We start from the raw sequence: 20,239 nt of genomic DNA on the forward strand, positions 1-20,239 counted from the left end.
GTCGATCAGGTGATGGGGATCGATGATGGTATCCCCATGAAGCCGGCCTGCTAGCTGCCAGGTCGTAGCAGTCCCGAATATTGTGCGTCACTAACTGGTGGAAGGAGCAGTACATTGGCGTCCATACCTTGCCCCTTGTAGCCTTTGGACGAATGGTCACCACATGCTGCACTGCCTATGTCCTGGGCTCGTGGGGTGGCGGGGCTCTTGACCGAGGCCCCTTAGGTGGTTGATGACTACTCAATTGACACCGCTCGGATGCTCCTACGGGCTCGGTGGTCATCTCCTTCTTCCTTACCACCTGGGCTTCTTCCACATTAATGTATTCATTAGCCTTCTTTGGGAGATAACCAAAGTCCTTCGGCGGTCGTCGAATGAGCGGTCAGAAGAACTCTCCTTCGGTGAGCCCTTGGGTGAAGGCGTTCACCAACACGTCTGAGAAGACCGCTGAAATGTCCATCGCCACCTGATTAAAGCGTTGGATATATGCCCTTAAGACCTCTCGGGGCCCTTGCTTCAGCGAGAATAGATTCACACTCGTTTTCTAGTGGCGGCGACTGCTAGCAAAGTGATGCACAAAGGCTACTCGGAAGTCCTTGAAGCTGTGGATTGAGCTATTTGGCAACCGTTTGAACCACTGTTGCACCGATCCAAATAGCATGGTAAGGAAGACTCGACATTTCACCCCATCCGTGTACTGGTGAAGGGTGACCGCCTTGTCAAATTTGGCAAAGTAGTCGTCAGGATTGGTCACTCCACTGTACTTCTCGATCATCAGTGGGGTGTAATGCTTTGGCAGAGGGTTATTTAGAATCCCCTCTGAAAATTGTTGATTGACCCGCTCGAGCAAGTCGTCTTCCCTTGGCGCTTTACCCTTTTGTCCTTTCCGGATGGGTACATCATCCAAGGAAGATCCCTGGTCTTTGTTTGCTCGGCCCTTCTTTATTGACGGAGCTCAGAATTGTGCTCGATGCATGGAATGAAATCGGTGCATTAGGGGCTTCCCCATATGTGCCAATCGGTTTTTTGTTTGGTTCCCGAGTGGAAATTTGTTCTGTTCAGTCCCCTTGCTCAGCTTGGCGACCTGTCGCTGAGGCTGCAGGCTCCTACGTTGGGTGATCGGCTAGCGCCTGTTGCTGTTGTTCTATTATTTTCGCCGCTCCGGCCTACACCAGCATGTCTAATTCCTCCTACGTCAGCATCACCGTCGTGAATCGTCCAACGTCATTCATCATCTCGTTTGGATGCAGGTTACATTCCCACAGACGATGCCAAAATGATCCTGTTTAAAGGCGTGAAGTTGGGGATGTAAGCGGCTCTGCTGACTAGGGCGCTAATGGTCCTCGCTCCTCTCTGCAAAACAAAATCAAAACCAGGGAAGGGGTATCTGCCATTGGTCCTCCAACGCTCATGTTAGAAATGAATCCTGGGAAGAGAAATTGAGTAGAATGATTATCTTACCGGAGATGAATCCTCCCTTTCTTTTATACCTTTTTTCATGACCCTCCGTCTTCCCTTGTTTAATGCTATTAATTATCAACAGAAGACAACTTTGTTTTGGCTTACCACATTCATGGAACCGGTATTAATCACCGGCAACATTTAGGCCGACCGAACACTGGTTCATCCAGTCGGCCGACCGGACAGTGATTCATCCGATCGGACGGTGTACCATCTTCCGCTCGGGTTATGTGAGTGAGCCCTGTTTAGCCCTGACGTTGACCACCTTGACTTTGAACCCTAACGTTGATCGTCTTAACTTTGACCTATACTGTGACAATTGATCCATGTCAGATGAGCTCCGTCTTATCGCCGCATCAAGTGGTAAACAAGCCAAGTTAAATTAAGTTTTGTGATGTTAAAACTTGTTTGATAAGCAAGGTTATATAGATAATGTATGTGTAATGCTTATTTATGAGTTCCTAGCTCCCCTCGTCAATTTATGTTGATATTTAGTTCATTCATCCAAAACTGAATAGATGATGTATATGTCATACTTATCTATGAGTTCCTCATCTAGAGGAGAGTGTAGTGAACCCTTATCCATCGTGGTGTTATACAGGGTAAATAAGGATTGGAGAAGTAAATTTGTTGAAAATATGAATAAGTGAATATCTCGAAAGTTAGTTTTAAGTTTGCATAAGTTGTAGATTAATAATAATAATAATAACAATAAACAATTCAATGATTATTCTAATATCATTGGAACATATTTACGTTGTTTAATAATCAACTCTCAATTAATTTTATACAATAAAAATTTAAATTATGTTAATATCATTTTTTTCATGTCGAAAATAATTTCAAAATTTATTAGTAATTTTAACTTCTTATCCTTCTTAAATCACAGACACATAACATATTTTCTACTACCTGCATCGCTTCTTCTCGTCACCTCAATAATTATCGGTTCTTTATCATTCTCTCCTCCTCTCTTCCTCTTTAATTTTTGGTATAGTTTTCACCTTCTTATCCTTTTTATATCACAACGAATTATTCCATCTGTTTCAGCTCTTCTGCATATCAATACAGTCGCATCCATCCATCTAAATCTCATCGATTTTTCGTGAAAAATCACAGTCACATATATCCATCTCTATATTTCATCAATTATCTCATCGGTTCAGGTGATATAAAAAATTCTCATTAATATAATTAATAACATAATTTCTACTTTAATTTCGGATTAAAATTTTTATAAAATAAATTATATTAGCATTGAATAATATAGTTTATTTATATGACAGTAAATATTTATTTTATATAATTTATGTATATTTATATATTATATACGTATATAATCTATGCATATTCATATATTATATTATACATGTAATATGTGTGAACGATAGCTAATATATTTTGTGTTAACCTAAAAACATGCCCATCTCAGTCTCTTCTTGCCTAAAATACCTACATATATATACATAGTTGACACCTAAATTTCTTTTGTGAATAAATATTTAATTCCCTAAACAAATATGAATTTATTTTTATATTTGATTGTAAAGATTATTTTATAGCTATTTCTTATAATAATTGTTGATAAGTTAAGAAAAAAAGGTCACACCAAAGATAGGTCAAAGTAACGAAGATCAATTAATATGGAAGTTAAAGTTAAGAAAGATAAAGATCAGGCGAGGTCAGTCGTCTGGCTAAGTTATGGTCGAACGGACGACATGCCTAAATGAGAGAGTAGGGCCAAGTGGACAGCTTAAGGTGGCGAGATGAACAAACAGTACACTCCCGGTGACTGTCCTTACTGAGCGTGTCACGCCCCAGAGGAGTCCCCGTCCGAAGAAATTTCGACAACATCTCCCCTGTACGGCAGACAATCTGAAACTTTCTACATATCTCCATACCTCAGCTACATGCGGCTGGAATAATAACAATAAATATAACACAACCACACAAACATCCACGCAGTTATATATAATCAAACAAAGCAGTAATACTCTGACTCGAAAACCACCCTACTCAACTACACTCGTAAAGCTCAAAACCGATGAACTCACCTCTTCTGCCGTCTAGGCAGGCATGTAGTAGAATAAAATCCAAATCCAAATCCATCGACATAATAAAATCTGTACCATGTCCATAAGTAGATTAATCCAAAAACAAAACAAGTTCAAAACATAGTCTATGAAAGAAAAACCAAAAGACTAATCATATCCTCGAGGTCTGCAGGGACCCGCAACTGGAACTCTCTCCTGACAGCATCAACCTGAAAATATCAACAATGGAGGCGGGGTGAGTCCAACACTCAGCAGGTACAACTGATATACAAAGTAGGGAAACAACACCTAGCACTAATCATGCGTACAGTCTCCTGATAAGAAAGATAAAAATGCATCTGAAGTAAACAGGAGAATACTGTACTAACCAGTCCCGAGTATAAGGTCAAACAATCCGAGTGATATAGGGATCCTGTATGTATGTCAAACATAGGTATCCAAACAATATGCAGATATAAATGCAAAAACACAAACACAGCAATAAATGCATCATGCATATGATGCCAATGATGCGCCCTGGTCACCCCGACGCCACGATCATCTCACACAATAGTGAGGCCGAGTGGGTAGGGTTGTGACAACCGTGCACTCTGTCGTCACTACTCCCCGATGAGTGACCGAGTGGACGAGATGTTGTCGAGTACACCTATCCTCCTACCCCAAATCATAAATGGGGAGCGCAATGCTCTCAACTCCGAAGACAAAGCGGAGGCTTTCAGGATAACACTTGTGTCACACTACCCATGAGCGGACCAACGGTGCCTAACAGAGTCTCTGCTGCAACACACTCTGCCTGAATCGACCACTAACCCATGAGTGGTGGTGTGTGCAGATCCATGTAACTGGCGATGTGCTCAACAATAATGGAGTGGACTATCGCACAGCATGCAATCATGCATATGGTGTATGGCAATAACCATAAAAACATCCTGACCAAATCCATATATATAGAAAAGTGCACCCTAGGTCAACGAATCATATCGAATCAAAGGTACACAGAAGGTATAAAAACCTAGGTCCGGAACATGGTGAAGCATGGTATATCACTACCCCCTATAAGCATGTATAAACAAATAAAGTATACATGGGATGCAAATCAATCAATCATATATCAAATAATAGGTAGTGACTAACCGAAACAAATAAAGGACATAATTAATGCAACTTGTTAAATTCACTACTATGTATATCAAATGACATAAGTCAAAAGTACCCGCCTCCAATAGAAATGTCCAAATCCGACATCGAGATACTCGTCTCACGTCAAAGTCCTGTATCAATCAATGTGAAATTTTATTTAGCTAAAATCCAAAGAAATGGCTAAATAAAATCCTCAAGCCTGAATTAGGGTAAACCCTAATCAACCTAACCATCTAGTATAATTCACCCACAACCAAAATAATCATACCTAACCAATATCAAGTTCAAAATATGAACTATAAGTTATCATATATCAAAACGTACCTAAAATCACCCATAATAAATTACATTTATGTAACAATTTGTACCTATAACAACATGTATCAAGAACGTGCCAACTCAACCATACTCCAAACCCTTACATTAGGGTTGCTGGACCAAAGATTCTGTTGGAGACAAAGGTTGCTGCTCAAGCAGGAAACTCCACCGACTGTCCAAGCAAGAATCAAGATCTGTGATCAGCCACATAAAAATCAAACCACAACCCTAATTCCCAAACCAACCTGAGCACTTACGTAATTTTCCTCTTTTCAACGATGGCAGCAGATCCAATCAAATGGTGGGTGGTGACATTAGGTCAAGTTGCTGCCCAACAAATCAACATTTCTAAAATCATACACCTAACATAGTTAAATGCCTAAATCCACAATAAATTCCTCAACTAAATAAGATTAAATCAATGTTTACCCTAAACTTGTGTCGGTAGCTTTCTTCCTGCTGGCATCTGATGACGAAGAAGGATGACCCGATAGAGAGGTCTCAGACACGGCTTGAAGGGCTTCGACAGAACTAGGGCAGATCAGAAGGGCTCTGCCCCACAACAAAGAACTAAGCAGTGGTAACTGCGGCGGCGCTGAAATCTCCACAGCAAGGGGTGACGGGCCCCGGTGACTAGCTAGGCACGAGCACAGAGGAAGATGACCGGCGCTGCTCCGTGCGTCGCCGGCGGCAGTGGCGACGGCGGTGCGGTCCATCACTAGGGCACAAGAGAAGAAAGTCTCGGCCGAGGAAAAGTAGGCGGACGGCGGCGCTGGCTCCGTGCGTCGCCGGCGGCTAGGGCACCGAGACGGTGTCGCTGTGGTGGTGGCACTAGAAGAGAAGCCTAGGGCACAGCCGCGACTGGTGACGGACCTGGTGGTCGGCGCTCCTTTGCTGAGGACAGGTGGTCGGTGGTGTGCGGTCAGCACTAGTGCTCGGCACAGAGAGGAGGTGACCGTCAGCACTTCTCTGGGCGGCGTTGGCTGTGGCAGTGGCGATGGGCGTCGCGAGGAAGGAGACAGATTCGGCGAGGATAAAGAAGAGGGGAAACCGCTCGGGATCAGGGGGAGGAAATTAGGGCTCGCGGGGAAAGAATAAGAGAAAAAGAAAAGAAAAAGGAAAAGAAAATAAATCTTTTCCTCATTAAAACAGGGTAGCCTAAACAGGCTTTTTCCCGGACCCCGTTTTTATCCCCGTGAACTTATCCATACGAGCTCTGAAAAATTCCCGAAAAATTTCCAAAAATTCCGGAAAAATCCCTTATTAATATTCCCTATTTCTCCGGTATTTTACATTCTCCCCCACTAATAAAAATTTGGTCCCCAAATTTCAGTATCTACCATCAGCAAGTATTAATAACAGGTATAAAGTATAAATGCTGAACGGTAAATTAAATCACATACCTCAAGTGAAAAGATGAGGATATCGAGCTCGGATAGTATCCTCGAGCTCCCAAGTAGCCTCCTCGTCCGAATGATGCTGTCATCCGACTTTAACCAGCCGGATAGTCTCGTTCCGTAACTGACGCTCCTTCCGGTCCAGAATCCGTACCGGAATCTCCTCATAAGTAATGTCAGGCTGTACCTGAACTGGAATATCTGTCAGCACATGAGTCGGTCAGGTACGTATCTCCTCAGCATAGATACGTGGAATACTACGTGAACGCCTGCCAAGGACGGCAATAGTGTCAACCGATAAGCTACTGCTCCAATCCTTTCCGAGATCTGGAAAGGTCCAATGTATCGCGGAGCTAGCTTACCTCTGAGGCCAATCTCTTCACCCCTTTCGTGGGTGAAACTCGCAGAAATACCTTGTCGCAAATGGAGAACTCTAAGGGTCTCCGACTCCGGTCAGCATAACACTTCAGGCAGTCTTATGCCTCTGACATCCTGTATATGATAATATGGACCACTTTGCCTCACGTTGAGCTCTATGAGGTCTTAACAACTGGGTCTCTCGGATTCTCGTCCTGATCGACGACTAAGCAACCATCGTAACAAGACTACCCTGCTCGGTCTGTCCCTGCTCCTCAAGGTCTAACTCGGAGAAACCCTGAATCAAGTCTGTGACCACAACTCGGTGGCAAGCTAAAGTCCCTCTGGACTTCTAGCTAAATGCATCGGCAACCACATTAGCTTTTCCCAGGTGATAGCTAATGGTACAATCATAATCCTTCAGAAACTCCATCTATCTCCTCGGTCGAAGATTAAGTTCCTTCTGAGTGAACAGATATTTGAGACTCCGATGGTCAGTGAGAATCTCAATGTAATATCATACAGGTAATGCCGCCAAATCCTTAGGGCAAAAATAATAGCGGCCAACTCAGATCATGAACTGGGTGTTTCTTCTTATGCCCCATCCACTATCGATAAGCATATAAGAATACTCTACCGTGCTACATAAGAACAACACCCATACCCTGTAGAGGCGCGTCGGTGTAGAGGACAAATCCGTCCTCTTCATAAGGTAAAACCAAAAATCAAAGCCAACACTAGTCTCCGCTTCAGCTCCTAGAAGCTGGTCTTGCAATCCTCAGTCCAAGTAAACTTCACGTCTTTCATGGTCACGCGTGAAAGTAGCATAGCTATGCGGAAGAAACCCTCGACGAAAGGTCTGTAATATCCTGCGAGTCACAAAAGACTGCGGATCTCCTACACTGATTTCGGCTGCTCCAAACGGTAACAACCTCTATCTCCTGTGGAACCACGGTACACTCCTACTGGTGACCGTGTGTCCCAAACATCATAACAAAAGACAATCCAAACCAGCACTACTGATAATCACATATAGATGTTCTCGTCGAATCATCTCTAGATCTATGCAAAGGTAGTGTACGTGACTCACCTCGGATCCGTAATAGATCACAACATCGTCCACAAAGATAATGGAAACCTATCCAAACATTCTCGACATACCAGGATCATCGAGTCCCTGAAAACATCTAAGGCACTGTAAGCCTATATGGCAAAAACCAAGACACATAATGTCCGTATCACAGACATTCCTATCCATAAGATCTCCGATAATAAATCGAAAAATCTGATCATCAATAACATAAATCACCAAAGAATAAATCCTCCAGGGTGAGAGCAACGCTCCATCACAGGAAACACCACATATGTGGGAGCAACGCTCTACCACAAGAAATCCTCAATATATGGGAGCAACACTCCACCACAAATAATCTGAAATATGTATCTGCAATAAATATAGGAGCAATGCTCCGCTACCAGCAATCCGTGATATGTGGGAGCAACGCTCCACCACAAAACAATACCTATGTACCCTAAGGCACCTAACTATCCAGCTAGAGACTGTACAAGATCTCTCTACCACAATTCGCTGTGGTTAGCCTAGGATATAACAACCTAGTAACTAATCAAATCCATCATCAACTCTATCAGCATCCTAGTGGGTCACCCACTGATAGGAAAATTAGTTGATGGGTTAATTCAACAAATGACATGATGCAGTCACTCCACATTCTGCATTCAGTATAAGTAGAATCATCATACTGCTACCAATGTATACACCTAACACACATGCTCACACAACATATGTATGATCAACAAAATCCTCCAATTATTATACACCAAACATACTCACAACTCAGGTATAATCAGTATGATACCTCCAACAATACATATCGAACACGTGTGCAAAAATCAATGTAGGTAAAATCAACAATACACCTCAAACAACACTCACATGACATATCTTCACCTATGCCAAGAGTATAACCAACATATACTTCCAATAAAGCATACTAAACCCAGGTGCACTCACAAATCAAACATAATCAAAATGTTACCTCAGATACCACACCAAACACATATGTACATATCCCAACTCAGATTAAATCGACAAAATGCCTCCATCAAAACACCACTGATGTACTTATACTACATCTCGGATTTAATCAACAAGATATCTTCAATAATACATCCAGATACATACACCGAACTACATATCTATAATCCACAAGGAACTTTCAAATCATATCAGAACATGGATACATATACTACTTGCAAATGGACAGTCTACCACAGGACTCCTACAACACATAACAATCATAATATACATCCAACATAGACATGCAAAATCAGCATACCAGCTCAATCAAAGAGACCAACCTTATGCTACCAACACTCATGGGTTACGGGTATATCTAAACAAAATTCATGCATATGTATCAAGCATGAATACATCAATCAAAAGCAACCCAAAATAAAGCATCCTAATCATCCAGTAACATCCCTGCTCTAGGTTCAAAGGAACTGGTATCGGAACAAGAAAGATATACACACCATGGTATAACATTGCAAGTCAATATCATAGACTACCAAGACTATATCTAATGGAAAAAAAAAATTATCATCATAAATCCAAATGTACTCTCCCAGTATACACTAGTAACGATTATATCCGATAAGTGTTAAGCAATTTGCTCTACACTTCCTTACATCAGTGGGGTGACATATCCCAATGCACCCTCTAAGTTATCCCACCAGATATATACAGTCCACGGTCAAAGTCTTCACGGACTAGGATACATCGATCCTCTAAACCAATCCAAGCCGATAATGATATATGGCTAAATCAGTCCTTTCCACGTCAGTATAAAACATGTACTCAAATGTGCTCTAAATACATAACTAAGCACAAATAACCTAAAGGTTCAAACCTCTAAAAATAGAGTATGGCAATCCTTTACTGATCAACCAACAAAAACTAAATCATTCATCTACTAACTAATCAAAAATACCTTAATCCTCCACAAGCAACTAAGGTATATCCAACCACATAATACCATATGCATAAATGTATACGACCCAAAAGATAAAGTCAGAATTCAAGATCATCAAAACACTCTCATTTTTATCCTCAAAAATATCAACCCACATAATATCAGATGAATCAGTCTCTACTCCACATGAGAGCAAGTTAGCATTCAAAACATCAAATCATTATTTATCCACATAGTCCAATATCAGAGGAAGCAAATATCAATTTTATCATCCTGTTAATTAACCACAACTAACCAGATATATTAAAATCTCATGGGCACACTCAACCGTAAACTCTCTAGCACCCGATTAATAATCTGATCACCAACTATAAACATCAAACCTGTGAATATCATACATGACACTCACTATGTCACCATCAACAACAACCCAAATAATAGATCATCAAAATAGTTATCCACTAATAGATCATCAAACAACCACATAACATTTACTCTCATAAATCATTAGAAATCAACACATCACAATATCTGATCTTCCAATATCCCTCAACCTCAAATCATTCTCAACAATGATCAAACATGATAACTCTCCAATGCCAAATTTTCATCGTATCGGATACCCTATTATCCAAAAGATACGAGTATAAAAACTCTACTAGCTAAGTCAACAGGAATATATAGGTATCATCCATTAGCCAGCTAACAATAGTAGAGGCTGGTAAGTGCCTCCATCTCCTAACCAACTAGTAGCAACAAAAGCTAAAACTACTGGTGGTAAAATATATAAAATCATCAAAGACTATAATCCTTGATCTCTATTAGGGTCGAGCAAGATCAGTGGCTAACTCATCACATGTAATATGGGCTACAGCAACCAGACAGGTACTAAAGATAAAGTGCTAATACATGTCATAACTATCATAAAATAAACATCATACCTATTTACTGTCTGGAGATGTTCCGTCGCTGTCCAGTCCCCAACTTTTGACCTCAAAATTCCGAACGAGAATATCACCGGAAATCCAAATAAATCCGAAACGAAAATCCGAAACATAACCATATCGAAAATCCGAAAATGCCCAGTTTAACTCGCAAACCTGGCTAACCCAAATATCCAGAATACCAACAACAGGTATCTGATAAATCTCCAGAACACCAAAAGCAGGTATCATAACCCGCTCTGATACCAATAAATTGGTATTAGATAAATCTCGAAAATCCATAATACAAAAATCCAACAAGTATCGCCAAACTTGGCGCTCTGACACCAAGTAAATAAATTGGTATCATGTTATCCCAAACATCCAAAATACGAAAACAAAAGATCGTATAACTGTTGCTCTGATACCACTAAATTGTCACGCCCCAGAGGAGTCCCCGTCCGAAGAAATTTCGGCAGCATCTCCCCTGTACGGCGGACAATCTGAAACTTTCTACATATCTCCATACCTCAGCCACATGCGGCTGGAATAATAACAATAAATATAACACAACCACACAAACATCCACGTAGTTATATATAATCAAACAAAGCAGTAATACTCTGACTCGAAAACCACCCTACTCAACTACACTCGTAAAGCTCAAAACCGATGAACTCACCTCTTCTGCCATCTAGGCAGGCATGTAGTAGAATAAAATCCAAATCCAAATCCATCGACATAATAAAATCCGTACCATGTCCATAAGTAGATTAATCCATAAACAAAACAAGTTCAAAACATAGTCTATGAAAGAAAAACCAAAAGACTAATCATATCCTCGAGGTCTGCAGGGACCAGCAACTGGAACTCTCTCCTGACAGCATCAACCTGAAAATATCAACAATGGAGGCGGGGTGAGTCCAACACTCAGCAGGTACAACTGATATACAAAGTAGGGAAACAACACCTAGCACTAATCATGCGTACAGTCTCCTGATAAGAAAGATAAAAATGCATCTGAAGTAAACAGGAGAATACTGTACTAACCAGGTCCTGAGTATAAGGTCAAACAGTCCGAGGGATAAGGAAATCTTGTATGCATGTCAAACATAGGTATCCAAACAATATGCAGCATATAAATGCAGCAAACACAAACACAAGCAATAAATGCATCATGCATATGATGCCAATGATGCGTCCTGGTCACCCCTGACGCCAGTCGATCATCTCACACAATAGTGAGGCCGAGTGGGTAGGGCTATGACAACCGTGCACTCTGTCGTCACTACTCCTGATGAGTGACCGAGTGGACGGGATGCTGTCGGAGTACACCTATCCTCCTACCCCATATCATAAATGGGGGAGCGCAATGCTCTCAACTCCCGGTACACGATGACGAGGAGGAATCCCTGCTGGATAACACGTTGTGTCACACTACCCATGAGCGGACCAACGGTGCCTAACAGAGTCCCTGCTGCAACACACTCTGCCTGAATCGACCACTAACCCATGAGTGGTGGTGTGTGCAGATCCATGTAACTGGCGATGTGCTCAACAATAATGGAGTGGACTATCGCACAGCATGCAATCATGCATATGGTGCATGGCAATAACCATAAAAACATCCTGACCAAATCCATATATATAGAAAAGTGCACCCTAGGTCAACGAATCATATCGAATCAAAGGTACACAGAAGGTATAAAAACCTAGGTCCGGAACATGGTGAAGCATGGTATATCACTACCCCCTATAAGCATGTATAAACAAATAAAGTATACATGGGATGCAAATCAAGCAATCAATCAATCATGTATCAAATAATGGGTAGTGACTAACCGAAACAAATAAAGGACATAATTAATGCAACTTGTTAAATTCACTACTATGTATATCAAATGACATAAGTCAAAAGTACCCGCCTCCAATAGAAATGTCCAAATCCGACATCGAGATACTCGTCTCACGTCAAAGTCCTGTATCAATCAATGTGAAATTTTATTTAGCTAAAATCCAAAGAAATGGCTAAATAAAATCCTCAAGCCTGAATTAGGGTAAACCCTAATCAACCTAACCATCTAGTATAATTCACCCACAACCAAAATAATCCTACCTAACCAATATCAAGTTCAAAATATGAACTATAAGTTATCATATATCAAAACGTACCTAAAATCACCCATAATAAATTACATTTATGTAACAATTTGTACCTATAACAACATGTATCAAGAACGTGCCAACTCAACCACACTCCAAACCCTTACATTAGGGTTGTTGGACCAAAGATTCTGTTGGAGACAAAGGTTGCTGCTCAAGCAGGAAACTCCACCGACTGTCCAAGCAAGAATCAAGATCTGTGATCAGTCACATAAAAATCAAACCACAACCCTAATTCCCAAACCAACCTGAGCACTTACGTAATTTTCCTCTTTTCAACGATGGCAGCAGATCCAATCAAATGGTGGGTGGTGACATTAGGTCAAGTTGCTGCCCAACAAATCAACATTTCTAAAATCAGACACCTAACATAGTTAAATGCCTAAATCCACAATAAATTCCACAACTAAATAAGATTAAATCAATGTTTACCCTAAACTTGTGTCGGTAGCTTTCTTCCTGCCGGCATCTGATGACGAAGAAGGATGACCCGATAGAGAGGTCTCAGACACGGCTTGAAGGGCTTCGACAGAACTAGGGCAGATCAGAAGGGCTCTGCCCCACAGCAAAGAACTAAGCAGTGGTAACTGCGGCGGCGCTGAAATCTCCACAGCAAGGGGTGACGGGCCGCTAGGGCACAAGAGAAGAAAGTCTCGGCCGAGGAAAAGTAGGCGAACGGCGGCGCTGGCTCCGTGCGTCGCCGGCGGCTAGGGCACCGAGACGGTGTCGCTGTGGTGGCGGCACTAGAAGAGAAGCCTAGGGCACAGCCGCGACTGGTGACGGACCTGGTGGTCGGCGCTCCTTTGCTGAGGACAGGTGGTCGGTGGTGTGCGGTCAGCACTAGGGCTCGGCACAGAGAGGAGGTGACCGTCAGCACTTCTCTGGGCGGCGTCGGCTGTGGCAGTGGCGATGGGCGTCGCGAGGAAGGAGACAGATTCAGCGAGGATAAAGAAGAGGGGAAACCGCTCGGGATCAGGGGGAGGAAATTAGGGCTCGCGGGGAAAGAATAAGAGAAAAAGAAAAGAAAAGAAAAAGGAAAAGAAAATAAATCTTTTCCTCATTAAAACAGGGTAGCCTAAACAGGCTTTTTCCCGGACCCCATTTTTATCCCCGTGAACTTATCCATATGAGCTCCGAAAAATTCCCGAAAAATTTCCAAAAATTCCGGAAAAATCCCTTATTAATATTCCCTATTTCACCGGTATTTTACAGAGCGGGAGGCATGTCCATTCGGCGAAAGAGCCCTCCGAATACAGAAAAGCAAGTGAAGGAAGATTGCGCTGTTCAGCACAATCAAGTGAGCACGACTCGGTCGAGCAACCATCGGTAGACCTACAGTAGGACCCACCTATGTATCCCCTCGTACCCTTTTGGAGGTTTGTGTCACTAATAATAGAGCATGTTCCACGGGTCAATCGTACGATAGAAGCTTCCAGCATGTCACATCTGAGATTATGCATGCTCGCTTAAAGAAATGTGTCAGAGACACTTTTGGACTTGTCTTTTCTTAGAATACTTAGAAAAACATGTGTCTGCTTTGAAATGCGTGCACCTTGAGACTACAGTAACACTATAAAAGAGGGTTCCTATCTATAGGCGAAGATATGCGCAACTTTCTTATTTCATACGCTCTAGTTACAGTTTTCTACTATTTTCAACTTGTCGAAAATTGACTGGAGCATTAGAGGGTCAATATCGAAAACTCCTTCCCGACCTGACACTGACGTCTCTTGTGTTACAGGATCGCGTGGAGTCTCCACTTTGTTAATCTTAAAGTTGCATCTCTAATTTATCATCTTTTCCACTTTCGGATAGGATCAATTATGAAAAAAAATATTTTCTAAGTTATTTCAAAAATAACTACTTATCTATTCTATTGTGTAAATAATGTATTTGCTTGACCTAATAATGAATCATATGGGTTAGACAAATTAAGCAAACTTGATTAGCTGAGCAAGTTGAATGCGATTGAGGGCCAAATAGGCCAAGCAAGTTAGGTGGGACGAAGAGATGATAGATTATGTAATATAGGCAGAGTAGTCATGTAATTGACTAAGTAATTAATTAGTTGGGTCGTTTGAAACCTTATTGTGTTGATCAAGTTGATTTGATTGGCCAAATAGATTGATTGAGTTAAGCTAATTTGTCTGGATGAATCAATTAGGCAGATTGAAACTAGAGGTGTAAATGTGGGCAAGCTGCTTAGATACAATTAAAGGTACGTGCAAATTTTGTCGGGGCCACGTGCAACCTGACTGGATTTAGATCCAACGCAACTCGTGGTAGGATGAGGCATGTTGTATTAGGCTTGGCTTGGTCCATGCTCGAGCTAGGCCACAGTTGGGCTAGGCAGGGTTTGGGCCATGGGTCAAGCCTATACATGTGAAGTCAAGGAAAGTCTTACTACATATTTATTAATTATTAAAGCAAAGCAAGTTGCCAAAAATCCATACGCAATTACGCAAACGTGTAATTGTTGAATGAGAACACCAAGAATGTTGAACAATCAAAGGGAAGTTTACAGTACAGAAGACTTGTCGAGATGCTCCCACTCCCATGCAATTTTTTTTTTTTTTTTTTTTTTTTTTTTTTTTTTGAAGAAGAAGATCAAAGCAAAGTTTTAAGATTAAAAGAAACACATCTCAGAGATGGACAATCAAACTCCTAATTGAACTCAACAAATTAACATATCTAAGAGCTATCTATGCAACTAAACTGATTCTAAGACTCGAATGAACATCCATAATTAATAAAGAACATAATTTTAAAATGTTGAATGGTTTGATATATATACAACTGATTGATTAATTCGATGTGTAGTGGCTGCGCTTCTTTTAATTTTCATGTGGCTTTAATTTTATCTGTTAAATAAATTGAGAGAAGCAATAGCCCAGCTAACAAAATAATGGGAGCCATGATCTTTAGAAAGAGCGGGATGGGGATAAGGAGTGCCAAGCGGAAGATGACAGCCATCACAAGGTTCACCGCAGAGAAGCCCATCGCCCTCTCCTGTACCTTTGCGAGCTGGGCGCCAGGATGGCTGAGGACGGAGTAGTAGATGAGGCCGACGGCGGTAACGAGGGAGAGGCAGGCGAGGCAGGTGCCGGCGGCGTAGAGGAAGACTCGTTCGGTATGGTCGAGCGCTTGGGGGGTGGTCAGCAGAAGCACGACGGAGATGGTGAGCAGGGCGATCGCCCAGTTGTAAGCCATCTTGCCCACACGTTTGAAGTCCCTCTCGTCGTCTTGGGCAAAGGGAGGCGGAGGCTTGGGAGCGGACGGGGGCGGGAGCAGAGGCGGTGGAGTTTGGGGATTATTCTTCTCCTTCTCCTTGGGTGAGGGTTCGCCGGTGACTCCTTCAACAGAGACGTGTTGGACATTTAGGGGCATGGCGGGTGGCGCGTCTTCGGTAAAGATTATAGAGCGATGGTTATGGATTTTGTCTGGGAGAACCAAGCTAAGCTCGTGGCATTTTATAGGGGAGGGGAACGGGGAACATTTTAATATTGCTACTATCAAAAAATCACTCGGTGCTCGAGTCATTTCTTCGACGGGAGGCCTGCGATACATCAAATATAAATCAGCCTTTATACCACTCAATTCTCAATTCTGAAGTTGAGACTAAATTCTCACACATAATTAGAATCCATGTTTATCTATTTTCCATTCACATTTCTAACAAAATTTCCTTTCTATGGTATTGCCTAGAGCATTGTTGCATGGCTACCGCTCACTGCCGCTTGGTTTCTAATCCTCGGTGAATGCTCTCGTATTTGGAAGAAGGAAAAGAGGATCGCTGCGTGGTGGCTACCGCTCACGGCCGCTTGCTCTCTAACTCGTGCCATAAATCTGTTGCTCCCATATTTGTAATAAAGAATGGGATGGAAATTTCCCAGAAATTTCTTTGCTTGTCCTTGCTTGGAATTTCTTTGCTGGTCCTTGCATGGAAATTTCCCAGAAGTTTCTTGCTTGAAATTTCGGAATATTTTTATCCACGCCTCTGCTTTCTCATCCTCGTCCTTCTTCTCCAGTTACGTCATTAGCCAGATTTTTCTTGTGTTTGAAGGAAATGGAGAGAAGAAACATTTGATTTTCCCTTGCATGTCCACTCATAATTTGTTGAATAAAAACGCTTCCATCATTTACATAATCATCAGGATGGGCATCTCATTTCTCATTAAAGTTAATTTTGATTTTATGGATAATAATTTAATTAAAATAATACTTCACTAGTAAAACAAATAATGATAATTCTATATTTGATCATAATCACAATTGACCATGTAAAAATTACATGTAGCTTCTACGCATGGTAGAAGTTTCGCTAGCTTTTATAATTATAACTTTATATTATTTTAATTTTATTTCTATGAATAATAATCTAGTTAAAATAATATTTCAATAAGTAAAATAAATTTATAGATTATATGATACTCATTATATTTTAAATGAACATAATTTAACTATGATTGAATGTATACTAGAATACATCTTCTACCACGTATAGTACCTGTTAATTTTTACATATTGTAAAAGTTAACCAATAACTTTTACGCATTATGAAAACTACTAAGTAGGTTCTACAGTAGCATTAAATCTGGGATTCTTTTGCGATAAAATCTTCTAAGCGCCTGTTTATTTATTTATTTTTTTCCTCCCAAAAAAACATAGGTTCAACACTGTTGGTTCAATTGGACTTAGCCATCTCCATCTACCCGACTTCTAAATTGAACTGTTTTATTGGCCATGTCCAAAAAGGTGGGCCCTTTTAATATTAATAAGACCTGAGACATTATCGATGTAGAATTAAGAAGATAAAAAAAAAAAAAAAAAAGGTTAAAAAACAGAAGAAGAGAGAAGGCGACCCGGTTCGGGGAGGGAAGCAACAGCCGGTAAATATATAATTTCACTATTAAATTGATTGATTTAGATCTTCTTACTAAATTTAGAATTAATCGAATCTAAAAAAAAAACAATCCGACCATTGAAGCTGAAGTGGTGGCGGGATCGGACGGCTGCCGTGTGGTGGGCCCATGGAACATCCGAAAACACGCAGTGTGATTTACTTTTCTGAATAATCCCTTTTTTTTTTTTTTTTTTTTTTTTTGTCAGTGCCCCGCAACTAATTAATTTGATGTATAGCTTCGATTTTATATACATCAAATTAATTTAGTTTTCAATTTAAATTTTTTTCTATACGATGATTATGTTTTTTCAGGTAAGATAATTATTTTATTATTAATTTTTAGTTATTAGGTGATTCATCACTTTGAAGAGCATATAGTATTTAACAGGAGGACTAAAATTAACCATTTTAAATAAGTTTTGTTTGTTTATTAATCAAACTCATATGATAAAATATTATTCTCACACCATAAATAATACAAAGTTTTGAACATCGATTCATGTCAATAGATTGGAAAGGAAGACATTACAATGATATTTTTTATGTACCTATCTAAGTATTCATAATTAATATTTACATTTCTTATAAAAAAACATAAGTTCATTATTTAAATATAATTTAAATTTATACATTATGAGAGAAAATAATAAATCATGGCAAATTCAATAAAAAAAATATTTTTAATCGTCTTTATAAAACAAGGAAGTTATATAGAAAAATAGTATAATTATGTACAAGCAATTTGATCTTCTAGCTCCTTTAAACATGCCCAAAATTTCCCTTAAATAATCATGAGCTAACCATGTGAAAATTTTAATTCGTTTTAAATGAAAAATATTGCAAGCAAAGCAAAAAAAGGTTTTATTTGTAAATTTCAAATATTTTTTCTACTCATTTTTCTAGATATTTCTACATATTACAAGAAAAGCAAAAAAATATTTCAAATTTATTTGTTTTCTCATTCTGATTCTTCTATTTTCTTCTCCAAGGACATGATCAATTCTCTTGTGTTTGAAGGAATTTGAGATAAAAAAAATTTGAATGAAGATTGGTGTTATTTTTGATACATGGATTTTACAATTATGTGTGCAAGGGCATGTCTCGTTTTCTTTCAATTTATTTATTTTTACCCTTTTCCTCCCCTAAAAACAGAGGAAATGATAGGCAATGTTGGGCCGACACAGAACTACTGGGCCGAAAGCTGTTTGTGACGTTCGGCCACTTTATTTAGTAGGGCCGAGCTACGTCTGTCTGCGAGACCTATGGATCAGGCCCGTCCAGAGCTCTTTTTACATTCGTGAATAATTTTTTAATTATAAAAAAAAAATAAAATACTTATTTTTATATTTAATTGTAAAGGTCATTTTTAAACATATTTTTTTCGTAATTATTAAAGAATAGCAATTAAGCCATAATCAGCTCCTGGCCCAATTCAGATTTCAAATAAAATCTATATATCCCAACAAATTAATATACATTTTTCATAGAGCTATTTATATATCTATACAACTGAACTGACTATTACTAATCTTCGACGAGAGACATGAACAACAACAATTGAAACTAGCTAGTTACATAACAATGATAAAGAACATCCTGACTTTAATTTGATGTATTTTCCTTTTTCATGGTAGAGCATGCAGGAAGAGTAGTGATATGCGCTCTGTGAAGTGGGAAAAGCACTAACGGGGTGAGCACGGCCACGGCTACCGTGATCGCTAGGAAGGGCAGGAAGGGAAACCGAAGTGCCAAGCGGCAGAGGAAATCGAGCAAAAGGATCAACTCGGAGGAGATCACTACCTTCATCTGCGCCTTCGCGAGCTCGGCGCTGATCAGTTGGATGGTGTTGGAGTAGTAGACGATGCCGAGGGCAGTGGAAAAGCAGAGGCATTCGAGGATGGCCGTCGCGGCGCAGAGGACGAACCGGTCGGGGTAGCGATCGGTCAGTCTGGGGAAGTTCTCCAGAAGCCCGAAGGAGATTATCAGAAGGGCGCACGACCACGATAAGGCCGTCTTGTTCTGGCGTTTGAAGTCAGGGGCGCCCGAGGCGTTGTACTGTAGGGGAATAAGACTACTGCTGTCCGGTTGGGTGCAGGGGACGTCCACTCGGTGCGTTGGCAAAGGCGGCGGAGTTTGGGGATCGATCTCCTTCTCTTTCTCCTTCTCCGGTGAGGATTCAGGGAAGACTTCTTCTCCTTCTTCATTTCTTTGACCAGGGAGGAGCATGGTGGGTGAGGCGATGAGCTAGGCACAGCCTTTGGATGACCCGACTGCTTATACAGACAGCAATGAGAATATTTTCATTTTGCACCCTCGGAGTATTCGATTCTACAGTTTGTTTTATAATCTTTTACAGAGAGGTTAAAGTAAAATAAAACAAGATACCGAGAAGTAAACTGAACAAGTTAAAAAAATGAAAAAGAGTAAGTTTGCTGAGATGTGAAGTATCTCTGATATCTCTAACACACCCACTCACTTTTTCAATGAGAATGTAGATTTATACATTAGGAGCAAAAAAACAAGTAAATAA

The 20,239-nt window shown here is 40.5% G+C and overlaps 1 protein-coding gene across 2 annotated transcripts; it reads right to left on the reverse strand.

Annotated features, from left to right (window-relative positions):
• Positions 1 to 15,552: 15,552 nt before the first annotated feature.
• LOC122043158 lies at positions 15,553 to 16,838 on the reverse strand. Of its 2 annotated transcripts, none has more exons than XM_042603641.1 (2): positions 16,531 to 16,838; positions 15,553 to 16,362 (listed from the first exon to the last, which is right to left on the reverse strand). In XM_042603641.1, exon 2 carries the CDS (start codon positions 16,344 to 16,346, stop codon positions 15,648 to 15,650), a length of 699 nt encoding a protein of 232 aa, XP_042459575.1. In that variant the 5' UTR covers positions 16,347 to 16,362; positions 16,531 to 16,838; the 3' UTR covers positions 15,553 to 15,647. The 2 variants fall into 2 exon arrangements, with proteins under 2 accessions (XP_042459575.1, XP_042459574.1); XM_042603640.1 differs by having other exon boundaries at positions 16,437 to 16,835.
• Between the last annotated feature and the right edge of the window lie 3,401 nt (positions 16,839 to 20,239).

This window comes from Zingiber officinale, chromosome 2A, assembly GCF_018446385.1.
Source record: "Zingiber officinale cultivar Zhangliang chromosome 2A, Zo_v1.1, whole genome shotgun sequence".
Lineage (NCBI taxonomy): Eukaryota > Viridiplantae > Streptophyta > Magnoliopsida > Zingiberales > Zingiberaceae > Zingiber > Zingiber officinale.